Below are 22,446 nucleotides of genomic sequence, written 5' to 3' on the forward strand. Positions count from 1 at the left end.
AAATCGTTCATTCAAGACATGATATTTATTTTTGGTAAATGTTTTAATATGCTTCAATATTAAAAAATCATAATAACATAAAACACAGTTCGATATTTATCTAAAACAACTGTTTAAGAACACAGTAAATGTCAGAATAAAGTTTGTAAATTGAGAACACTGTAATCGAACGCAGCATCGCTAACGAAAGTGTTTGATATTCGAATTCATATTTACTATAATATTTTAAACTCTAACCTAAAAGCATCATTCAGAGAAAACACTAAAAATAAACAAAATGGTTAGAAAACGATCTAAAGGGGCAAAAAGGCATTATGAAAGTGATGATGAACCAGAAACGGAGTCAGATTTTGATGATGATCCTATTTACGAACCAGCACCTAAGAAATATAGTTTAAGACAAAGAAAAAAAACTACTTTTAATTCGGACGATTGGCATTATGAGGAAGATATACCCATTGAAGATCCTGAAGCTACTGACCAGGAAGAATTCAAAGATTTGCAGAACAAACCTAAAGTAGATGAGGCCGCAGATAGTGAATATGTTGATGATTCTACTTATATAAATACTGTTGAACCTGCTGCAGACAAACCAATAGAAAATGATGAAGAACTGGTAGATTTTGAAGATATGATCCGAGCAGATATAGTAGTGAATAAAAATAGGATTGATTATGATAATGTTATACAGAAAACTGAAATTAAAGTACAGCCATTACCAGAAGGAGAGAAAGAGATCACAAAAACAAAGTCAGTAAAACCACTACCACCTATCAAACCTAAAGGTAAAAGAGGAAGAAAACCTAAGCGTAAGCCTTGTGAACCAGAAGAACCTCAGTATTTTGCTCCTCAGATACAAGAAGATGAAAATGATGAAGATTATCACCCTTATAAACCCAAACGTACAAGAAAACCAAAAAAACGCCCAGCGGGGGAGATTGATAGCAGTCTACTTGATGGTTTTGAACATGATGATGAGTTTGAGGATCAGAATGATAGAGACTATGACCCTGAAGATGATTTATTAGATATGGATTATCCTGGTCTCTCTAACTTTATTTTGAACAAACAAATTAGTGATGATCTTGAAGAAAGTGTACATAATATAGTATCAAATAATGAAGCAGCTATTACTGAAAGTACATCAAAACACAGTAATTATTATATTTTTATTATATAATTTCATATTATTTCCAATACAAATTTTTGATTGAAAATTAGTTTTTAAAACAGGTAAAAAATTCAAGTTTTGACCTGTTTTGATCTTTAACAAAGTATATTGATAAAGTTTAAAAATTAGGTCAAAATGTCAAGATTGATATATATCAAAACAAGTAATTAAGTATAATTAAAAGAGAATTAAAATCAAGAGTGTTTATTTGAGGATTAAATATGTAGAGATGTTGTGGTTTGCAGTGGTAGAGGTTTGCAGCAGATAGACAAGAGAACTTTTCAAACTAATTCAGACTTCCTATAGTTCAGAGTAATATATTAAATAAAGTATAATTAATGATATATCAATATTGAAATTGATTTCCAATATATTCCTATAACTTTTGTATAGTATTGTTCACATTTGGGAATCAATGAGTTTTAAAAAGCAATCATGTCCATTATATTAATCTTTTAGCAAAACACATGTATTCATTACTGAGTAATTTATGCACCATCTAGTACCAAGTGATGAAACGTGACACACAAATACATTTCATTACTCACATTTTTCATAGAATGTTATTTGAATATTATTGTTTAACTAAATTTGGAATAACACAAGTTTAATTCAAAATATATAAAAGTGAATAATGTACTTTACTCAGCTTGCTCTGTGATAGGGAGAAAATATAGAGTCTCACTTAAAAACAAAGTCCTTATCTACATGTCTATTGTTGAGTCTTTATGGATATGAGGACTGTGGGATTGCGATTCCAAAACAAATATAAATATCATTCAGAGATTCCAATCAAAGATACTGCATCAACAAGTAGATGTTCCACGGTATATATCGAATCACACCATTCACATGAACCTGGGAGTGCCCAATGTGCTAGAAGTTATCCAATAGATGATCATCAAACATCACAAAACTATAGAAACCCACCCAAATCCACTACTAGAGGGATTGTTAAGACCAGTAAACGCATAGAGACTGAATAAAAATTGGCCGATAGACCTAGTATGAGGTATTAGAGGTTACACATTATGTTATTAAAAAAAGCTTGGAATGTAATGTATAAGGGTTTTTTACAAATTACGAATGTTGCGATTAACATAATGATACTATAGAAAGTACCTACTACTTGTTATAGTATCAAATGAATATATACGGGTACGCCTTTTTATTCTTTACTTTTACATGTCTATATTATATTGATTCAAATGGTGAACAATAAAAGTTATAGCAACATCGTAGAAATCAACCTCAATAAGGATGTGATGATCCAAATATTATTGAGTTCTATTCAGAAAACTAACCATTCAACTAGAATCTTGATATTTCTATCAACTCTTGTTATATATTTTTAACTAGTTCAACTAATATCATTTATTTGTTCTGATTATATACAACATCAATAAGCTACTCAGTGAAAATAATGTAAGACTTTATTACATCTCTCAATAATTATTCAAATTCAAAAGTTTAGAGAATATAAACATATACAGGGTGTTTCTAAATTCATGTGACAAAATTCAGGAAGTGATTGCTTGTATAAAATTAAAATATTTTCTACAGCAATCCAGGACATGTAGGTTACATTTATGTATTTTGCCTAGAGGTGGTCATTTCCAGCATTTATTATGAATCTTATTACATTTTACACATTTACTGTTCTCCACTCAATTCATTAAAAAAATTATAATTTATGGTGTTTATTTTTTTTATCTGCAGCTATTGGTTTTGGGAAAAAAATTAAGAAGGAAAAATATTTATACATAAAACAAGGATTTTAAGTTATAATTTTATTTCATAGAACTTATCTAGAAAAAAGATTTAATATGAATTGAAGTAAGGATTGCTAATCTCACTCCCATATAGAGTAACAGGAATATTGAAAAAATACCCTTACTTAGTCCTTTGAGAGTGCACGAAGATGACAGAATTTAAAGTTTCTAGCATTACTAAAATTGAAAAAATAAATAAATAAGAAACTCAATTTAGTTACCACCTTTTAAGGGTGATATCTCGGAAAGAAGTGGGCTGAGGAAATTTTTTTATAGAAAAGAACCATCTTAATTTCATAAGAGCAATCCTCCTGAATTTTGTCGCATGAATTTGGAAACACCCTGAATATATAGCAAAATATGAGTGTGAAAGACATCTTGAGGATATTTTTGTGTAATTTATGAATAGTTTAATATTTGCAGTCGCCTTTATTATCATTTCAGTCAGAAGATGATATCACTGGACAGTAAAAGACAATTTAAATTTATAAGTAATGAGCAGAATACCACTTATCGAAAATAGCTAAAATCAGAAAGGGCTTGTGTAACAACATGAAAAAAAATTTTATATCTTAACTATGTCCTCCAATCCAATCATCTTTGTTGAAAAAATTATTAGGAGATAAATTCTTTTCAACAATATGGATGCTTCTACTTTTTAGGAATTTAATGTAGAAATTATTAAAGACAAAGCTTTATCATTATTAATTGTAGGTACCCAACATAAAAGAAGATTTGAACAAGATAATTATTTACTGCTTCATTTACAGATTCTTCAGTTGATGCAATTTCTTCAGATAGCACTGAACCCATTACCAAAATTGTTAATAATACTGCCACATGTCAAGAGACACCATCTTCAGATCTAAATACTAATGATGCAATTGGTAAGTGTTTTCTATACAGAATTCGGATTAAAGGTCACCTTCATATTATATACTACTGGCCAAAAGTTTAAGACCACATTAAAACAACATAATTATCAATCAATTGTAAAGAAACCTATTATTAATATTGAATATCTAAAGAAGTCATTTTTTTATTTACTTCCAAGTTATTGATCAATAATCATATATTGTTCTCAAACACTGACAAACGCTGCATTAGAGCCAGATAGTAGAGTCGTAACAAAATTTTGATGATGTGCTAATAACTAATTGCTTTGATTTTGTTTTCCATCGGTCAATAATAAGGATTATTTAGCTTCTAATAATACGTTCTTCCGACTTATTATTACCTGAGGTTACATAGGAAGGTTTACAAACAAGCTCAATTAGTCTAAACTTGTGGTCTCTGTAGTAAAGATGTCTTTAAATGGGACAATTACGCGAATTTAACAGTGAAATGCGTTCTGCCAAATCCAAACGTGAGATTGCTTTACAATTGAAGTTATCAAAGACTTGTGTTCATGGCACAATAATTCAATATAGGAGAGAAGACCGAGAGCTACCACATCCATTGAAGATAATTTCATTACTAGTAAGTGAAATGAACGCTTAACAGCACCAGACATCAGCGTTTAAGTAATCAAAATCCGAGTTAAGCTTTTATCATTAACTACAGTAAAATAGTGACTGAGAGATGCGAAGTTGTATGGTCGTATCATCGTTTGAAAACCTTTGAAAACAAGAAAAAACGGATGCAGTGGCGTCTTACCCACCAAAATTAGGCTGAAGATTTTAGGAAGGATCTTTGGACTGATGCTAATCGGTCAAAATGAAGAATTTAGGTCCAATGCAGTGCCCAAGAAAAGATGATTTATAGTTCCAACAATCAAGCATAGCTTAATTATGGTCTGGACTTGCTTTTCTAGCCATGGAACTGGCGATTTTATCAAAAGTGACGGAATTATGAGAAAGGAACAGTACAAAAAAATTATCACATAATGCCGTTCCTTTAAGTTTAAGATTAATTGGAGATGAATATATTTTCCAGACAATGATCCCAAGGATAGTTCCAAAGTATGTGGAGGATATTTAGTAGAGAAAGAGGTGCAATGTGTGTTAAGAAACATAGTTTGGCCTCTTCAGAGCCGGATCTCATTCTCATCGAACTTTTGTGGTTTGATAGGAACGTCCGTGATAATTGTGGTCCATCCTCACAAGAAGAAATGTGGAATACTTTATGCGAAAGTTGGAGCAATATATCACAAGACACTATCAACAAATTAATTGCCCGTATGGCGAGACTTGTGAAAAGAATCATAGAATGTAAAGGATGATTTTTTTATGAAAAATCAGTTTAGTTAAGCCTTTTTAGCGTGGATATTTCTGTTGTGTTCAATTATATCGGTTGTCAAAAAGTGTTTTATTGCATGATTAAACAGTTTAAAATGCTTAATATTTTATTGGATTTTTATTTAATTTTCCTTCTTCAATTAAGGTGGTCTCAAACTTTTTGCCTGCAGGGTATTTATATTCCATAATCACTTAATACATTTATTTTACAATATTTCCTTTGATAGAAATTTTTCAATATAAGTTTTACCTTTTATTAAATGAATACTCGTAGCAAACAAGACATTTAATGATTTTTATTGTTTATTGTTGCTTTATCTAAAAAACATATAGATTAGTCCTTTCATCCAGTGCTAGCTATCTTATATATAGGGTGTCGCCCCGACAACAAAACAGGTGGAGTGTTTGGAAAAAAATTTCTTCCTGGGAATAAGCAAAAGTAGGTCCATTATTTTTCAAAAGAGAAATCTTTTATATTTTGATCATATCTTTAAATTTTGAACATCGCTCTCTCCCCCATTGTCATTATTACCAATAAAATTTAAATAGAGAAAGTACTGAGTGTAAAACACTATCCAAAAAGTAAAATTGTGAGGATTTTGACTATTGGGCAGTTGATTATGTAGCATTTGATTTTAGCCCTATCTTGCGGTATCTCAAATAATATTTCATTTAAAATATGAACATGAAAAATAATTTATTGACGCTAATAAATTCACTTTTAATAAGATTGGTTAAGTGGCGTATATTTTACTCTTCAAAAATTAATTTTAGGGTGAGATCTAGAGAGTGTGGTTGCCATTTAATAAATGCTAACACCATTATAGAAAATTTTACAATTTGGTCCTGTTAAATAGTAATTGATCTTAAAGATATTTGTTGTAAGCAATTCTTCGAGTAATCTAAACAGTTGCCTTTAAATTGGACCTACAATATGATTACCATATATTCCATCCCAAACATTTCACTTTTTTTAATGTTAAGTTCGATTTGAATTTGACCAGTACCGACAAAAATGAATGTTGAAATGGAACTGTGAATCGTTTAGATCACGTTCAGTCATGATATCATCAAATCATCTTTATTAAATTCTTGAAAATTATTTTACAGAGATGAAATATATTGTCTGACGTGGATAAATAACTACTTTCATGTATAAAAAGCTGGATCCACAAAAACTTCTCCCAAAACATCTACTTAGTTTCTTACTGGCTTTTCAATGAGCTATTATGCGTTTATTAAAAATTTTGTCTGTCGCCATTTTGAAATTAGATCAAAAACTTGAGGGTCGCTCATTAAAAATTGTACAGAGTTAGCTCATTCTTTATTTTTGAAATAACATTCAACAAAATTTCGTCGTTTCTATATAGAATAAACTATTTTTATGTTTGACACAACAATAAATTCAAAGCAGATCTGGTAGTTATAGAAGTTTTTTTTTGTTCAAAAGATAATTGAATATTAAATTGTTGAATTTGACCTTAATGGATGTGCCAGCATAACTATATATTAAGTTGGCGAATTTGTCGCAAAACTGAATAATTTAATGTTGATATATATTGTACAGTTTATCTTGATGATTCATTATCGTTGTGTTGTGCTCGTGTTTTTGTGTTGTTTTAATTATGTATAGTGTTAGTTGTTAATTTTTTAAAATAACTTTCAATAAATATTGTGTATTACATTATAAATCTATTAATGTAATGCATGTGTTTCAAAATCCTCATAAGGACTTTAATAGATGCTGGCTATAAAAAATACTAAATTAACTGCAAGGGATTTGTTATGAAGTTGGAGTGATAAAGCCCATTAAAATTAGGTTTAATTACTTATTATGTTACATTTGAATTGGTTATTTTTGTATACAATATTTTATACAAAAATATGTATTTTCTTCAAGTTTTATTTTCACCTTATCAATAAAGAATAACACATTTTGTTTATATTATCATTATAACTGGAGGATTACCATATTACTTCCAAAACCCGATTTGTTTTTATTTCATTTGAGTGAGGAGAAAAATGCTCTTCCAATAACTTTAATATTTTTCTCCTAACAAGATTACAACTAATAAATTTCCAAATTTATATTTTTTTCATAATGGTTTTCAAAATTTCATCTTTTGTAATACTGTATCTTGAAAATGTGCCATTTTGAGGAATATTATTAACAAAAACATATATTTGAATTATTACTAGTTCTGATCTACCAGTATGAATTACCTTCAAATTATTTAAATTACGCGCCATTATTAAAATCAAATTTGTCAGTTTCTTATTAAAGATGTCATATTGGTAGTTCAAGTTCAGACCCCAGTCGACGGCAATTTGGTTAGAACAAATAACATTATCGTGATCCATCTATCCAGCTCGGTTCTGCACATTCTCAAGTACGCGCAAGCTGTACGAGAGACAAAAATATCTTCTCAATAAGGTATTTTTCATATGTACATTTTATTGGTAATAGTGGCTGAGGGCTGTGGAGGGATATATTTCAATTCACAATATGGTCACGAGATGACCCCCATGAAAGAAAAATAGATTCAGAAAGAAAAATTTTTAAACATTAATCTGTTGAATTTTCGGTTTATTTCATATTCTGTTTACTTAGGAATGCAAATTGGATATTTTATAAGTGTAGTCTTTTTTGTACTCTTGTCGAGGAAAATGTTAGCCATTGAATCACAAACTTCGAATGAAAAGTGTCGCATTCCGAGGTCATGTTCTAATTGTTTTGTATTTAACTTGGTTTTATTTTCTTCTGGTGGTGTTTTTTCTTGTGCTTTTTATTTTTCTTCCTCGGCATGCCAGAAACTGTAAGCCTATATTGAAGCAGTGGATTTTTGAAAACTTCAAGTTTTGTGTTTGTGTCTTTTAAACCGTCTCGTTTATTGATGAGCGCATGCGTCCGGTTCATTATGCTGTAAGTACAAAAAATGGCAAACAATCATTCCAATCATAGGAAGTTTAGATAATTCGAGTAGGATAAACTTATATAAAATAGTAAAATGGCTAATTGATATTTTTGTTTATTTTGTTGTAATCTTACATTTTCACTATAGTTTTTTATCTTATTTATATATAACTGACAATACCTTTTTCTATGTAATAGATTATTAGAATACATTAGTAGTTAATAATAATTAAATCGTGATCCTTATATTCTAGAACTTAAAGTTATCTCAAAAAAAGGGAAAATAAACAATTTAAATCCGTTTCATTGAAATTTTCAAATAAACTATTTAAAAACAAAATGTAAATAAAGGAATTAAACTTTATTATGAAAATAGCATAGAAATGCAAATTTGTTTAAAAATTATTAAGCACTTCTTATTATTTTATTCTCATTGAAATTTCTATGAAAATATTAATTTTGAGGTTATTTTAATAGTTGTTTCAAGACAAGATGCAGATACTACCTCAGTTGCTGCAATGGCAGACACAACAGAAGTTTCAGAACCAACCCAAGACATACGAGCTTCTGACGATAACACTGAATCAGAACTGATTACTGAGAAGAAAATTGAAGATACCTCTGAAGAGTCACATAAAATTGAAGAAGCGAAGGGAAGGCCAGTTTTGGAAAAAGTATGATATTTTTTGTCTTAAGTGTGGTGTATGAATAGAATTTTTGTTTATTTTTAATCATATACGGCTACAAATATTTTGGACATATTCAAAACCGAAATAGGTTAAAAAAAGTGTCTGTTAATTAGTTTTATTTTGTTCAACTACTAGTCGAATTGGACGTTATATAAGAGAGTTAAATTTAATTATGTCACCAGCTGTAGTACATTTGATTATGAATATCAAAACCATCTCACAAAAAGTCCTTTTACAATTGGTGTCTAGTCTTTTAAGCTTAAAATGCTTCATTACCACTTCTTAATTAATCATAATTGATTAGAGATATTTATGTTTATTGTGTCCAACCTATTGCAATCATTGTCAATGTGGTTATATATCTGGTGTGCGTTCCGTTTTATAACTATTTTAGAGGATATTTTCATTATTCTAACATTTGTACATGCCCAAATCTCAATTGAATTATCTAATTAATAATTACAAGGATATTTATCTCCTATTGTCACTTTACAGAAGTGTGGAATTTTTTGATTTAATGCACCCGTTTGTTAAAAAAGTGAATAAAATTGGTTCCCCTTTATTTAGTGACATATTAGAATTTCAGGTTTTTGCCAATGTTTAGTATAAAATAATCCACAAAAATTTGTAGATAAGATAGGAAATTTTAAAAATATTTCATTTCATACAATTAGCATAAAAATTGTACTCTGGAAGTCTAATTTCTAGGATTGCAAGTGGGTTAATTATATATACATGATGTTTCCAAATTCATGACAAACTTCAGGAGGATAATGCTCGTATGAAATTATGATGGATCTTCGCTATAACAAAATTTTCATCCCTTTCCGGGATATTACCCTTAAAAAGTGGTGACAAAATGAAATTTTATGAAATAACATTGTAACTTGAAATCCTTATTTAAAAATATTTTTTATTCTTATTGAACAAAACACCATTATTCATATTTTTTTAATAAATTGAGTGGTAAACAGCAAAGATGTAAAATATAATACGATGCTTAAGAAATGCTGGAAATATCCACTTCTACCTTGTTTTTAATTACAAAGTTTTATAATAGTAGGCTGTTGTCACTTTGACAATTTATTTACCATTTTGTTTATTTATAATGTAGCTGGCTGATATCAAACACTGTTGTACCACTCAAAGTTTACTTGTAAGTTTTTCCTTTGTTATTTTTGCGTTATCTGTGTATGGTAACATGACAGAAATGACCGATATGCATTTTGTGTATGGTATGGCAAATGGTAATTCTCGACATGCTATACATCTTTAAGCTGAAAAATATCCGCTTCAAATAACACTATTCCGTATTTGCCCGTATCCACAACTGCTTATCCGAAACTGGAATGTTAAAAAGAAATTCAAACAACACTTGTCGTTTCCGGATAGTTAGAAGTGTAACAGTAGAACAGTAGATGAAATTGATATACATCCAGAAACAAGCTCTAGAAAAATTGCCAACGTTCTAAATATCTGTCATTCATCTGTGTGGATAGTTTTAAAAGAGCAGTAGTTATATCCTTACCACATCCAACGGGTTCAAGCTCTTTTACTTAGAGATTTTCCACAATGAATTAGATTTTATGAACGGTTTACACACAAAATGCTACAAAATCCTCAATTTTTAAATAATTATTTGTTTACGGACAAGTTACATTTTTCAGTAGTATATATCATAAATTTTCACGATAATCACGTATAGGGGAACGAGAATCCCCATGAGATTATAGAGCACCAATTTCAAAATGTGTTTTAAGTGAACCGATGAATTGATATTGCAGATGATAACTTAATTGTGCCACATTTTCTACCTCAGCCATCAAATGGAGTTTCTTACCCCAGTTTTCTCTAAAATGATCTCCCAAACTATTTGAAGATATCGCACTGAATATCAGACAAAACATGTGATCCATGCACGATGGTACTTCTGTTATGGGGTTGCCTCAGACTATTACTCCACTTACCACCTATAGTTGCTATCAACAATTTGAAGAATCGTATTAAAATAGCGTATAACACAATAAAAAATACACCTCTAATCTTTGAACGCTTGTGGCAATCCATGATACATAGGCTACGTTCTTGTATTTTGGCTGGAGGTGCTTATTTCCAGTATTTATTATGAATCGTATTATATTTTATGTATTTATTGGTTTCCACTAAATTTATTAAAAAAATTATAAATTATTGCGTTTATTTTTTTTTCTACAGCCATTTGTTTTGGGGAAAAAAGTAACAATAAAAAATATATTTAAATAGAACAAGAATTTTAATTTATAATTTTATTTCATAAAATTACATTTTGAAAAAAGTTTTGATACGAAATAAAGTAATGGATGCTAATTTCACCTCCCTATAATGTAAAAAGAATAATGAAAAAAAAATACCTGTAGTTCCTTTGCGAGTGCATGAAAATTTCGAGTTTCTAGTATCACTGACATTTCAGAAAAAAATAAAAACTCAATTTTAGTCACAACCTTTTGAATGTAATATCTCGAAAAGGGATGGGCCATCACCTCCTGAATTTTGTCGCATAAATTTAGAAACATCCTGTATAAAGTATGATGTGTTTTACTGTTATAAGTGCCCTATAACTAGATAAACAGTAAGAAACAAAGAATAGAAGAAACTTATAAGTGTGCAGGTATACAATTGTTGATTAATTGGAGAGTAATATCTTGAAATGTTTATTAACATACATTATATCAGAAAATTTACAGATATCATTCAATATGTATGCGCTACATTGTGAAGCACTGCACAACTTATTACTAAATTGGGAACATTTTTGACTGCTATTCTAATTTGGCTCGAGAGTATGGGAAAACGACGTTTCATCTGGCCAAAAACTCGTTCAATTATTACTCTTTCCTGAGCATGGGTCGAATTGTAATTCCGCTCACGAGCATCATTCGTCAAAAGGAGTCAGTAACCAAGGAGTAATTCCATATCCGCTATCACCAAGGAGACAAACATCACCATCATATCGGCGCACCACGTCCTGAATTCCACTCACTCGCCAAATCCTGCCATCATGTATTCTCCCTGGACATTGAGCATCCACACTTGTAATTTTTTCATTAGCGTCACAAGTCATCTGAATGTTTATTGTTGTTTTTCCTTTTCTGTCCACATACTCGTCGCCGAATTCCGAAGGTTTCATAATATGCACGTGAGTGCAATCTATAGCACCAATGACAGTCGGAATGCGAAATTTTGAAGTCCAATCTGCATTGGCCTGATGCATATCTTCAATAGTGCGTGGAAATTTAATCCAATCTTCAGACTTCGACACTATTTTACCCAATACACTTGAAAATGTTTTGCTGACGGTACTTCTTTCAACCCCCATGTCGTTGGCAACACCACTTTGGAAGTGAGAAAATCTACGTTTTCGCTCTCAAACCGTAATAGTCCCTTAGATAGATCGGGACTTATATTACGCCGGTCTCTATAACGTTTCACACCACACAGGTTCATAAATGCAGCCATCTTTCATGTACAAATACGACTGCAAGTCTGGGGTCGGGTTGACTTGCGAATGGGCGAGTATTTACTTGCTACAGAAGTATTTACTTGCGTTTTTTCACACCAAAATTGGCATTTTTCGGGGTTTTACTAGCCTCTCAAGTATTTACTCGCGAGTAAGAGTAAATACTTGTTTTATTCACTTCAATTTTGGCGTTTACTTGTCATTTTAATTTGTTCAAGTATTTACTTGTCCTACTCGTTTTTATTCTCACCGCCCATTATATTTTATTGAATTATCATTCAAGATAACACGCCAAATAATGATCTTCATATCACATCATTTTTTAACGTCTTTTCAGGAATCTACGTCAGTACTAGCAGTAAATTATTTTTTATCAGCTAAAAACTTTTGGAATCAAAAAATATTCGGCCAAAGCTGTATAATATTTTGTTGTTTTGGCCAGAAATTCGTTGTGAGATTATCTTGATATACATTTTGTTTTTTTTTAAATTTGCTCTCAACAAATCTTGTAAATATTTGTTTCTCATGTTTATCCTAAATAGAGAGCATTTGAAATTCATTTACTCTAATTTCTAATATATATATATATATATTTCTAATTGGTATACCAGTTTCCCTCATATTTTCTTATTTGTCTTCTTCTCAGAATGCAGTTACTCCCTCAAACTATACAATTCCCCGATTCTTTAATTCTGAATAACCTCTTATATTAATCTGATTCAGCCATATTTATTATTCATTACTAAAAGTAACCATAAAAGAGGTCTATATTTATTGTTATAATGTCCACTTTTTTTGACTGTGTTCATGACTTGGACAAAAACGAACACAATTGGACAATAGTTATTTGCATTTCATTTGGACTAAGATATTTAGTCGGTTTTTGCACAGATGATTTATAATTTGTGATTTGTGTTTGTTTCGTAAAATATTTATTGAACATAAAGGAAAAACTAAGAGGTGAGTGCTGATTTTACATTTAATTGTCATTAACTTTTCCTAGTTTCTAGTACCTTTTTGCTACTTAAAGTAAAAGGTGAGTCGGATTTAAGTTTGACTTGATTCTACTCTTTTTGTTCGAGTTTCGACAGATCACAGTCTTAGTTAGCTCAGGGATACAATGCCTGACTGATCTACGTAGTTGTGAAAGGTCCACGGTTCGAACCTTACTAAATCACATGCTTTTTTCAGTTTTAATTTATAACCAGATATTTTTTGTTTATTTAGGTAGTTCACGGGCAGGCGTAGGAAGAAATACTGACAACATTTGAGCCAATTGAAAAAACCAGGAATGTCTTTGGCTATAAATACAGGATTTGGAATGTCACAGTCAGTTCAAAGGCATGTCGAGTGAAAATGCATTTTTAACATGCTAACAAGTAGCAAAAACCAATGGAGTAGTAATAGCAACATTAGAAGAATCTGACGAGTCTCAATTGGAACTGGAATGCCATGATGATGTAATTGGAACAAAACTAATACTCAAAATAATAATGAAGTTCAAGATCCAGTTTAAAAAAACACCGAATTACTGCTGAAGTGTAAAGCAATTCAGTAAATTTATTCTGGAATAACTTAATCCTCAACTTTCTGAAATAGATCCTTTTTTATAAAAAATGCAACTGGAGACAAAGATAAAAATGATTTGTCATTACAGAACATTTTTATTCCTGTTCTGTACCATTATAACATTCTGAAAGATTTTTTTTTATTTCATTATCAAGTCCAAGATATACTCCCCCAATAGGAAATATTCAAGTGATGAATTTTTGGATAAAGCTATTTGCATATTTTTGTTTATATGCGTAGTTTCATATATTTTTTGTAATGAAAAAATCAAGGTAGGTACTCCAAAATAAAAATGTCGACACGTAGTTTATCATTTATTTTCATTACCTACTGTTAATTATTTTTAATATCTTGTATGTTATACAGGGTGTTCTGAGACTTGATGCAAAAAATTTGAGACTGAGTAGATGACGTGAAAATAATGTGACAGAAAAAATTTTTTGTTTTGATTTCACAATTTTAAATGCCTGTAACTGAGAAACGAGGGGTCGTATGAGAATTTTTTTATGTCACAGCATTATTTTCACGTCATCTACTCACTCCCCAATTTTTTACATCAAGTTCCAGATCACTCTGTATAGTAATAGTTACATCTGAATATTGTAGGGTTTGATTTAAAGGTCGAATACTTTTTATTTTATATTTCATATTGTTGACTTTTTGGTTAGGTTAGGTTTCTATTGTTAAGTTTTTTCGATACTAATATAATAAATTTTTCTGAATACCATTTGTTTTTAATTGATTTTGTCCAATTCTGTTCGTTTTGTCTAGAACAATTGATTTTGTCCAGACAAACATAATTGCACAGAATCGTCCAATTATGTTGAAACCCCATGTGGGAAATTTATATTCGATTAACCATTTATGCCATCTGAAAGGTAAGAAATTGGTCATAAAAGGTCAGTTGGTCTTATTAATTGATCAGCGCTAGAAAATTTTTTATCGAGTTAAACTTTTTCAAGGTCATTGAGAAATATTAGCAATTCATTTATGAAAAAAATAAAAAATTCCGCCTATGCGCGATCGAGAAGCATTCGCTAATAATTGTCAATCTGAATTAATTTTAAATGAATCAAATAAGTCGTAACGCACATATTTTGGGGAGGTTAATGTATCGCGGCAGTAGGGACTTTAATCCCGAGGGGTCTTTATGATCCCGGGAATTTCTGAATTTGTATTACTCTGAAATACTTTAAGGAAGTAAATATCAACAAAAAACTTTATCTTACAAATTTTTAAAAAAATTCTGCAGAAACATTAGTGCGTTTGAGGCTTCATCTTAAAGCCTTGAACATATTTTATGGCAGAAAAATCTTGCAGAGTAAAAACATGTCTCAGATTCCTCGCTGGCGGAGTGAATAGTGGTAGAAATTCGAAATCATGCCAACTTTTTTTATCATCCTCGTGACACTTGGAATTCATTTTCTAATGAAAATCACAGCATTTGAGGTAATCGTAGGATCATATGCGATTCGCACTTTTTTAGTTGATAAATGATATGAAGTTCCAATTAATTGTTGCTTCCCCTGCAGAAAGCAATAAATGACCTGGGCTATAGCCAATTATTCCATTTAACCTCTAAACATTCTATTTGAAGTAATCATTTTGATTACAAAAAGATTTTTGTGAAAATATTTAAAAGCTGATATAATTACCTAAATGTAATATTATTAGCTAAAAATTTAATATTCTTTTCGAATTCTGCCAACTTGCAGGTCATCGATTGACTATTTTTCTTAATTCCAATTCAACATAAAGGTGATGATTATATACTCGGTTCACAACGCATACTTTTCTTTCACACTGATAGCACGTTGTTTGAAAGGTAGTGAACGTTTGTTGTAGATAGATTATCATAAAATAAGCTAATTAATCATCCCCAAAATCCACCGCATACACTTTTACGATCACGTAGTGAAAAAAAATTGCTATTTCTTTCAACACTGTTAAATATTTCCCCTACTCCATCTGGTTCATAGTAAATAGCTGTGCCAAGTGCTTACTTCTCTGATACAATAAACCGACCAAAATTAGGTACGTTAAGACAATAACAACTTATGTAATTTTATTTCAGTACTGAATTAAACTGACCAAATATTTATGTAAGATGACCAATTATCAGCGAATGTTTGTCGAAAGCGCATGAGTAGAATTTTTAATTTTTTTAAGAATGAGGTGCAAATATTTCTCAAGGTCTTTGAAAAACTTCAGCCCTCAATAAAAAAATTTCTAACGCTGACTAATTGATAAGACCAAATGACTTTTTATTACCAAACTAACCTAACCTAACCAATTTCGAATCTGTGAGATGGTATAATTGGACAATGAAAATTCCGAATTTTAGTTGCTAAGATCGCGGAGATATAGTAGGTGGTGAAAAATTCTTAAAGTTTAGATCTTTCCTAATACATTTTAGATATTTTCTTTTATTTTTATCTAATGTCATAAAAGACCATTTTTTGGAATATATGCTTTCGACCTATATTTAATAATATTTTTAAATCATTATTTTTTCAATTTATCATTTAAATAAACGTATAGGGTTGTTTTTATATCATCTACAACAAATCACTACTAATAACAATATGATGTATCAATTTAGAAATACAGGATTTCAATTAACTACAATAACTTTTTTGGTTTACACCAGTTAATGCTTACCATAGATAAACAAACTTCCTAGATACCACATACTACTATTGATGGGGTATTTGGTGAACACATTTTCTGATAAATAAGACATCTACAAATATTTTATTCGAGTTTCAAACCAGTTTATTGTTTATATAGTATTGCATTGATCTCTGTTCTATTTTACTTTACAGCATTGCCTATCTATATAGGTACAAGGGTTGTTATTTATATTTTTATGAAATGTTAAATATCATTTGAGTGCGGTTAATTGGAAAGTGTAATTCCTAGTGCATCAATAAATTTATTACATTATTTAGCTATGAAGATTTCTATCCCATAGCACCGTCAAAACTGGTGTAACTATTTTCAACGTGACTAATGTTGAGGTTAATTTGTATGGTAGGGTTTGACGCCACCCGGAAGTTTGCATCGCAAAAGCTACCTAATACAAAACAATGCAAACAATTATGTGTACCCATTCCTTCTATCTTGTAAAAATTGGTTACCCAACTATGGATATTTAGATGGATAAAGTATCAAATTTTTCGAACTTCAATACTTTAGTTTTTTAACTATTTCGTGGTACATTATTACAATATTCTACACTAAATAATTTAAATAAAATGATGCTCGTTTCTCACAATCGACTCGCCGGATGTTTTCTGTAACTAAAATTCTCGAATTTTTTTTAAACGTTGCATTAAATTATGAAATACTGAATCTGACGTTTGCTGGAGTGTGCTCAAAATTCTTTTTTATGATTCATGTGTAGAGCGACCACAAGAAGATATCGCCAACTATACCAACACTTGTACCTTTTAAAATACACCTCTGAATTTACTTCCTCGCCTTTCTGGCAATAAGTGTGCCGTTTCACTCCAGTCAAAAGTAAAAGATGACTCGTCATCGATAATGATTTCCAAACCTATAGCGGGTGAAAACTTGTTCCATATACTCAGACTAACTCCCAGTTTTCCATGAGCCGTTCAAACAAAACTCTTCTTTTTTGGCATTTTTTTTCTTGTTTTCCTGCCTGATCCTAACTTTCTTTCAATCGAAATACATGTCTCAACACGAGGACTGATATCCTAAATTGTTTATCTGACTTCTGAGAGTTCTCAACATTTGATTGCAAATTTTTTAAAACGATAAATTGATATTTTTGAAAAATTGAAGCGTTAGAGGTTTTTTGTAGTTTCATTTCCAGCGTGCAATGAAAACTAGATGAATTGAACCTTCACGAGCAAAAAGAGTTTAGTAGAAGTCATTTATGTTTTGAACTATCAAGGTCAATTTATAAACTTTTACGCTCACGTCCGCGCTGGCGATCTCGTTCGAATTAAACAGAAAACAGATTACGAAGTGTGATTTATAAAAACAAACGTCCGCGCTCGCGTTCATTTTCACGCCGAATAGGAGCTGTGAGATGGACAACTTTTATGTTCGACGCTAGCGCGTCAATGAAAACAGATATACGTACATACATACATACGAGTATATATTTATATTTCTAAATGTTCTTGATGTTAGGTCTCTTCTGTTTCAAAATGTTTTTTTTTAATTTTTTAAAATAAAAGTAAATATTGAAGTTTCGACTAATTTTTAAGAATTAAAATTGAATTGTAACGAAGTCTTTGCCAGCTATATTATGAACTTTTTCTTATTGGGAACAAATCTTGCGAATGAAATGTCTACGAAAAATATTTTGTGTTTATGTGGAATGAAATTTCTGATTGGTTCAGTGACAAAGGAGAGTCGAAAACTATATAAATAATTCCTGACGCTTAAGAGGAGAGAACTTATGAATTTGTGCTTGTAAGTGACTGTGCAATCGATACTGGAGTCAATTTAAGGGCATTAGTATAATTATTATAAATTAATGGAATTATTCTTATTTAGCATTTTTTTAAATATATTCTTTAGAAATACACAGTAGATTAATGTTTATTGCAAATTGTTTGGATGAAATGAAATAATCAAACATCGATAAATTTCAGTTTTTTACTAAACTATATATAACTTAACGTTATGTGGGGCATTTTAAAAAGAATAATTGATATATGATGTATAAAATAGTTGTAGATAGATAAATTACAACACCAAGATGTCATATTTTGAAGAAATACATAAGAATTATTGAACACTAACTGTTGCATCTATAAAGTCTATAACCATTTCATTCACGAAGCATGGCAATAAACAAAAAACGCCTCATGTTCTTATTAAGATGTAAAGATTTAGGAATACAAAGCCAAATTTTTAAATTTTAGTGTAAACCATATTAATGTAAGGGGTACGACCTTAGAAAGAAATTTAACGATATTATGAACAGATTTTAGATACAGTACTGTAATATTTTCTTATTTATTCATATAATTTCTATTCCTGGGATTAATTAATAAACACTGTCTCTTGCGTTCTTAATTTATTTAAATACTACACATAACTAACTTGAATAATTTTTTCAAATTCTATTCACTATGACTATTTATTATAAACTGAACTTAACCGCACTACACAAACTCCTTATGTATACCCCAAAAGGTCTCATACGAATTCCGGGTATTTTATGTATTCGCCGAATTTCATAATTCCACTATATCCAAGCAGTACATATTCCTGACAATTATAAAATTATATTTCTAGACCTTATCTCAATGCACACAAACTTATAATTATTTCCAATAAAATGACAACTTTTTCCAACAACTAAATGTATGTACTTACAATGGGATCTTCAATTTTCAAAAGTTACTTTGAGGACTGTTTAGCTATAATGCCAAGTAACAAATGAAATTCATTTCTAAATACCTTTAATAAATTCAACCCAAGTATCCCATTTACTTTAGAAATTGAAAACAATTATATACAAAAGAAACATTACAATTAAGAGTTGGAAATATAATGATAAGAGAAAAATAAACGAAATAAATAAATTTAGATTTAAATCTCAGTCCAGAAACAAGTCTGTGACTGGCCTATTTCCAAACAACTGAAAAAATTTCTAGTATATTTACCAAATTTTCTAAAAACATACATTACGTTTCAATTATGAGAAAATGGGGAGTTTATTTTTGATAGAAATGAAGTTAACGATCTAAACTAATGAAGCTGCTACGGTTTGAGGATGTTCTTACGATCATCGGCAAATAACCGATATATAATAATACATTGGCGATGTATATCTAGGGAATATTTAATAAAAGGACTAATATATGTTTCTCTCAAATCTAGGTGTCATCTACTTCCCACGAATCGGTTATAAAAGTTAATGAAAACTGCATTACCAGCGATCTACAAATTAATGGCAGTGTCAAACATATACAAGTTCCAGAGGAAAGCACTATAAAAACAGAAGATAGAGAAGATGACGATGACATTGTATTTATAGAAGAAAAGAAATATGAAATTATCGTTTTAGATGATTGAAGTTTTCATAGTTATTTTAGACTGAGTATTACAAATCCCGAGATTGTAATTTTAAATTGTTTGCAGATTTATTTTGTGATAAAGTTGTTTTGTCGTAGATTTGCCAATTTGCATTTTAAGACTAAAGTATTTTTTTTTTAGGAAACCTGCCATGTAACTAGAAAGCAAAATTTTACTAAAATTCCTGCCCATTGGAACAATTACGTCAATCGTCTATTTCCAAAATTTACTTTTCGTCTATTGGCTATCAGAGTTCACCACATAGAATTTTTCCTAGAGTGCCATATTTCCTTTCTACTCCCCTCATTTATTTTCCAACTCACTCACTTCTCATGAAGGAAGCCTTAGACAAATAAAGGTATGAACTTCCTTTTCATTTTGATATAAAAACAATTCAGTGAACATGACGCTTGAAAGACTTTGGTTCTTTAATACAAAATGGAAAATCTTTGACTAAGTTAGTTTACCTTAATTTAATATACTAAAGAGTTGGGAATATTGTAAAAAAATTTAGGTTAAGGTATATATATTATATCACTCAGATAATTTAATGAAAATTCAAGTATCACAGATACTTTTATTTGAAAATTACCAATTTTCAAGATGTATTTTATATAAATATGATTTTATACATTATGTTGGGTGTTAAACAACATATGTTTTAAATTATTTGTAAAGTTCTGATTAAAAAAAGGGGAAAATGAAATTGATTTTACGAAGGAATTACTTGGAGAAGGACTTGTAATAATATTGTTTAATTATGTCCGTGATTATTTTCCAGTAAAATAGTTAAAAAATACATATTGCATTTTTATATTATTAACACCTTTTTATAAGTTGTGGACGTCTTCTCTGACTTGTTGCCTGTCTAAAATGGCCAAGCTTTTTACTGTAAAGATAAAAATAAACATTGTAAAGTCATAAACTTCACAATGTTTATTTGTGCTTGTTTTTCTGAATTATACAAATAATTTTAGTAATAACTTTTGAATATACCAAACTGTGCTCCGTTCTCTATCTGACAGGCCAAAACGATGGTAGAACTGATTTACAGAGTTTTCGATCATCTGCGGAGTTATACGAGTCATTTCTTGTGTAATTCGTTCCATTAAGTGTTAATTGTCTGGGCGGTTAACGTAAAAACAACTTTTTAAATGTCCCAATAGAAAAAAATCAAAGGGGTCAGATCAAGTACCCAAGGTACCCCACTCCTTAATATGATGGTGCACCATTTTGTTAGAACCAAATACTGGATACAAATTTTTCTTATTATTTAGATTCATAAATGCTGCAATTAGTTTCTTTTGGACGTCGGGTGTGTTTTGTCTGAATCCAGTAGAATTTTTCAGAGTCCAGTAGCGACAATTGTGACGACTTTGTAGGGTGCAGTTTTTCTTTACAAACGTCTAACCTTTTTGTTCTAAAACATTTTCTGTTATAGTTGAGCGAGGGTTCTCTTCTAATGACAGCAAAATATCCTGCTTTGCATCGTCGTTTATTCCTGGTCTCCCAGATTTTGTAGCATTCCTCACGCTGCAACAATTCTGCCTATTCTGCTTATAGCAATATCAAGCAAAATGTGTTTCGTCAAATAAAGCAAATGTTTCTTCATGAATCGAAGTCTGTTGCCGTAACCTACCTAAACTAATCCTTGGAATGTATATCATTTCTTTTTCGTACTGAACACATTGTTTACACCAACACTCACAATTACACTGTCTGACGCGCGTTTTGATAACCAAGTTATCGTCTTCAGAGACTGAAGGTAAACTAAAACTTAATGGCTCGGCTTACCTGTTTTATAATAAATTTTCCCACCAATAAACCTTCTCAATCAAAAATTAATTCCAGCGGTAAAACCTCTTTTGCGGGATTTTCCCTTGTATTCCTTAACTACTAAACTATAGGCTGTAAGGAAATTGCCCTTTGTCCCTATTTAAACTTGTCCCCTCTTTAGCAATTTCAATGCTTTCAAATGTATCCTACAATCTTCTATTGGATACATTTTTTAACAATTTTACATTATTAATATTTATGTCATGATTATGACTGGCAATACTCGATTTTCCGGTCCATCCATATTTCGAATGATTTATGTGCTCTTTAAACCGAACAATAAAGGATCTCTTAGTTTGCCCCATATGCCTCCCGTCACAATCACCAGAGCTAGTTTCATGTATACCACTCTTTTCCAAATTTGGTATTTTATCCATAGGATTGTCAACAATTGTTTTAATGTATGTTGAGCAATCCTAAGGATTACTTACTAGGTAACTTCACGTTTTGATTCTATTAATTATGTAGTTTTTTTTTATAAATTCAGAATCAAGTTTATTTTGTCTTTTATTAATTCTCGCAGTTGTTTCTTATCGTCGGTGAATTCAGAAATGTGTGAACTCCATAACGTGATTGAGATGTGTTGGAAAAAATATAGTATCATAAAGAATAGATTTCTATGGAGTAAATAGAAAACGAAGAGAATTAGGATTATTTTATGTAAGCAATAAGAAAAAAGATAGAAATTGGGCCTATCTG

At 30.4% G+C, this 22,446-nt stretch overlaps 1 protein-coding gene across 1 annotated transcript; it reads left to right on the top strand.

Moving 5' to 3' along the window:
- The first annotated feature begins 161 nt into the window (after window positions 1-161).
- On the top strand, window positions 162-20,710 carry LOC130453410 (uncharacterized). The gene is made up of 4 exons (XM_056793138.1): window positions 162-1,154; window positions 3,714-3,830; window positions 8,572-8,768; window positions 19,717-20,710. The coding sequence occupies exons 1-4, from the start codon at window positions 278-280 to the stop codon at window positions 19,909-19,911; spliced, it is 1,386 nt and encodes a 461-aa protein (XP_056649116.1). The 5' UTR covers window positions 162-277; the 3' UTR covers window positions 19,912-20,710.
- The last annotated feature ends 1,736 nt before the right edge of the window (window positions 20,711-22,446 follow it).

This window comes from Diorhabda sublineata, chromosome 2 (assembly GCF_026230105.1).
Source record: "Diorhabda sublineata isolate icDioSubl1.1 chromosome 2, icDioSubl1.1, whole genome shotgun sequence".
Lineage (NCBI taxonomy): Eukaryota > Metazoa > Arthropoda > Insecta > Coleoptera > Chrysomelidae > Diorhabda > Diorhabda sublineata.

Excerpts from the sequence above, each read along its gene's own strand:
- LOC130453410 (XM_056793138.1), top strand. The coding sequence starts at position 278 with ATGGTTAGAAAACGATCTAAAGGGGCAAAAAGGCATTATGAAAGTGAT. Across the intron at positions 1,155-3,713 it reads TGAAAGTACATCAAAACACA|ATTCTTCAGTTGATGCAATT; the intron begins GTAATTATTATA and ends CTTCATTTACAG. Across the intron at positions 3,831-8,571 it reads AAATACTAATGATGCAATTG|TTGTTTCAAGACAAGATGCA; the intron begins GTAAGTGTTTTC and ends TTATTTTAATAG.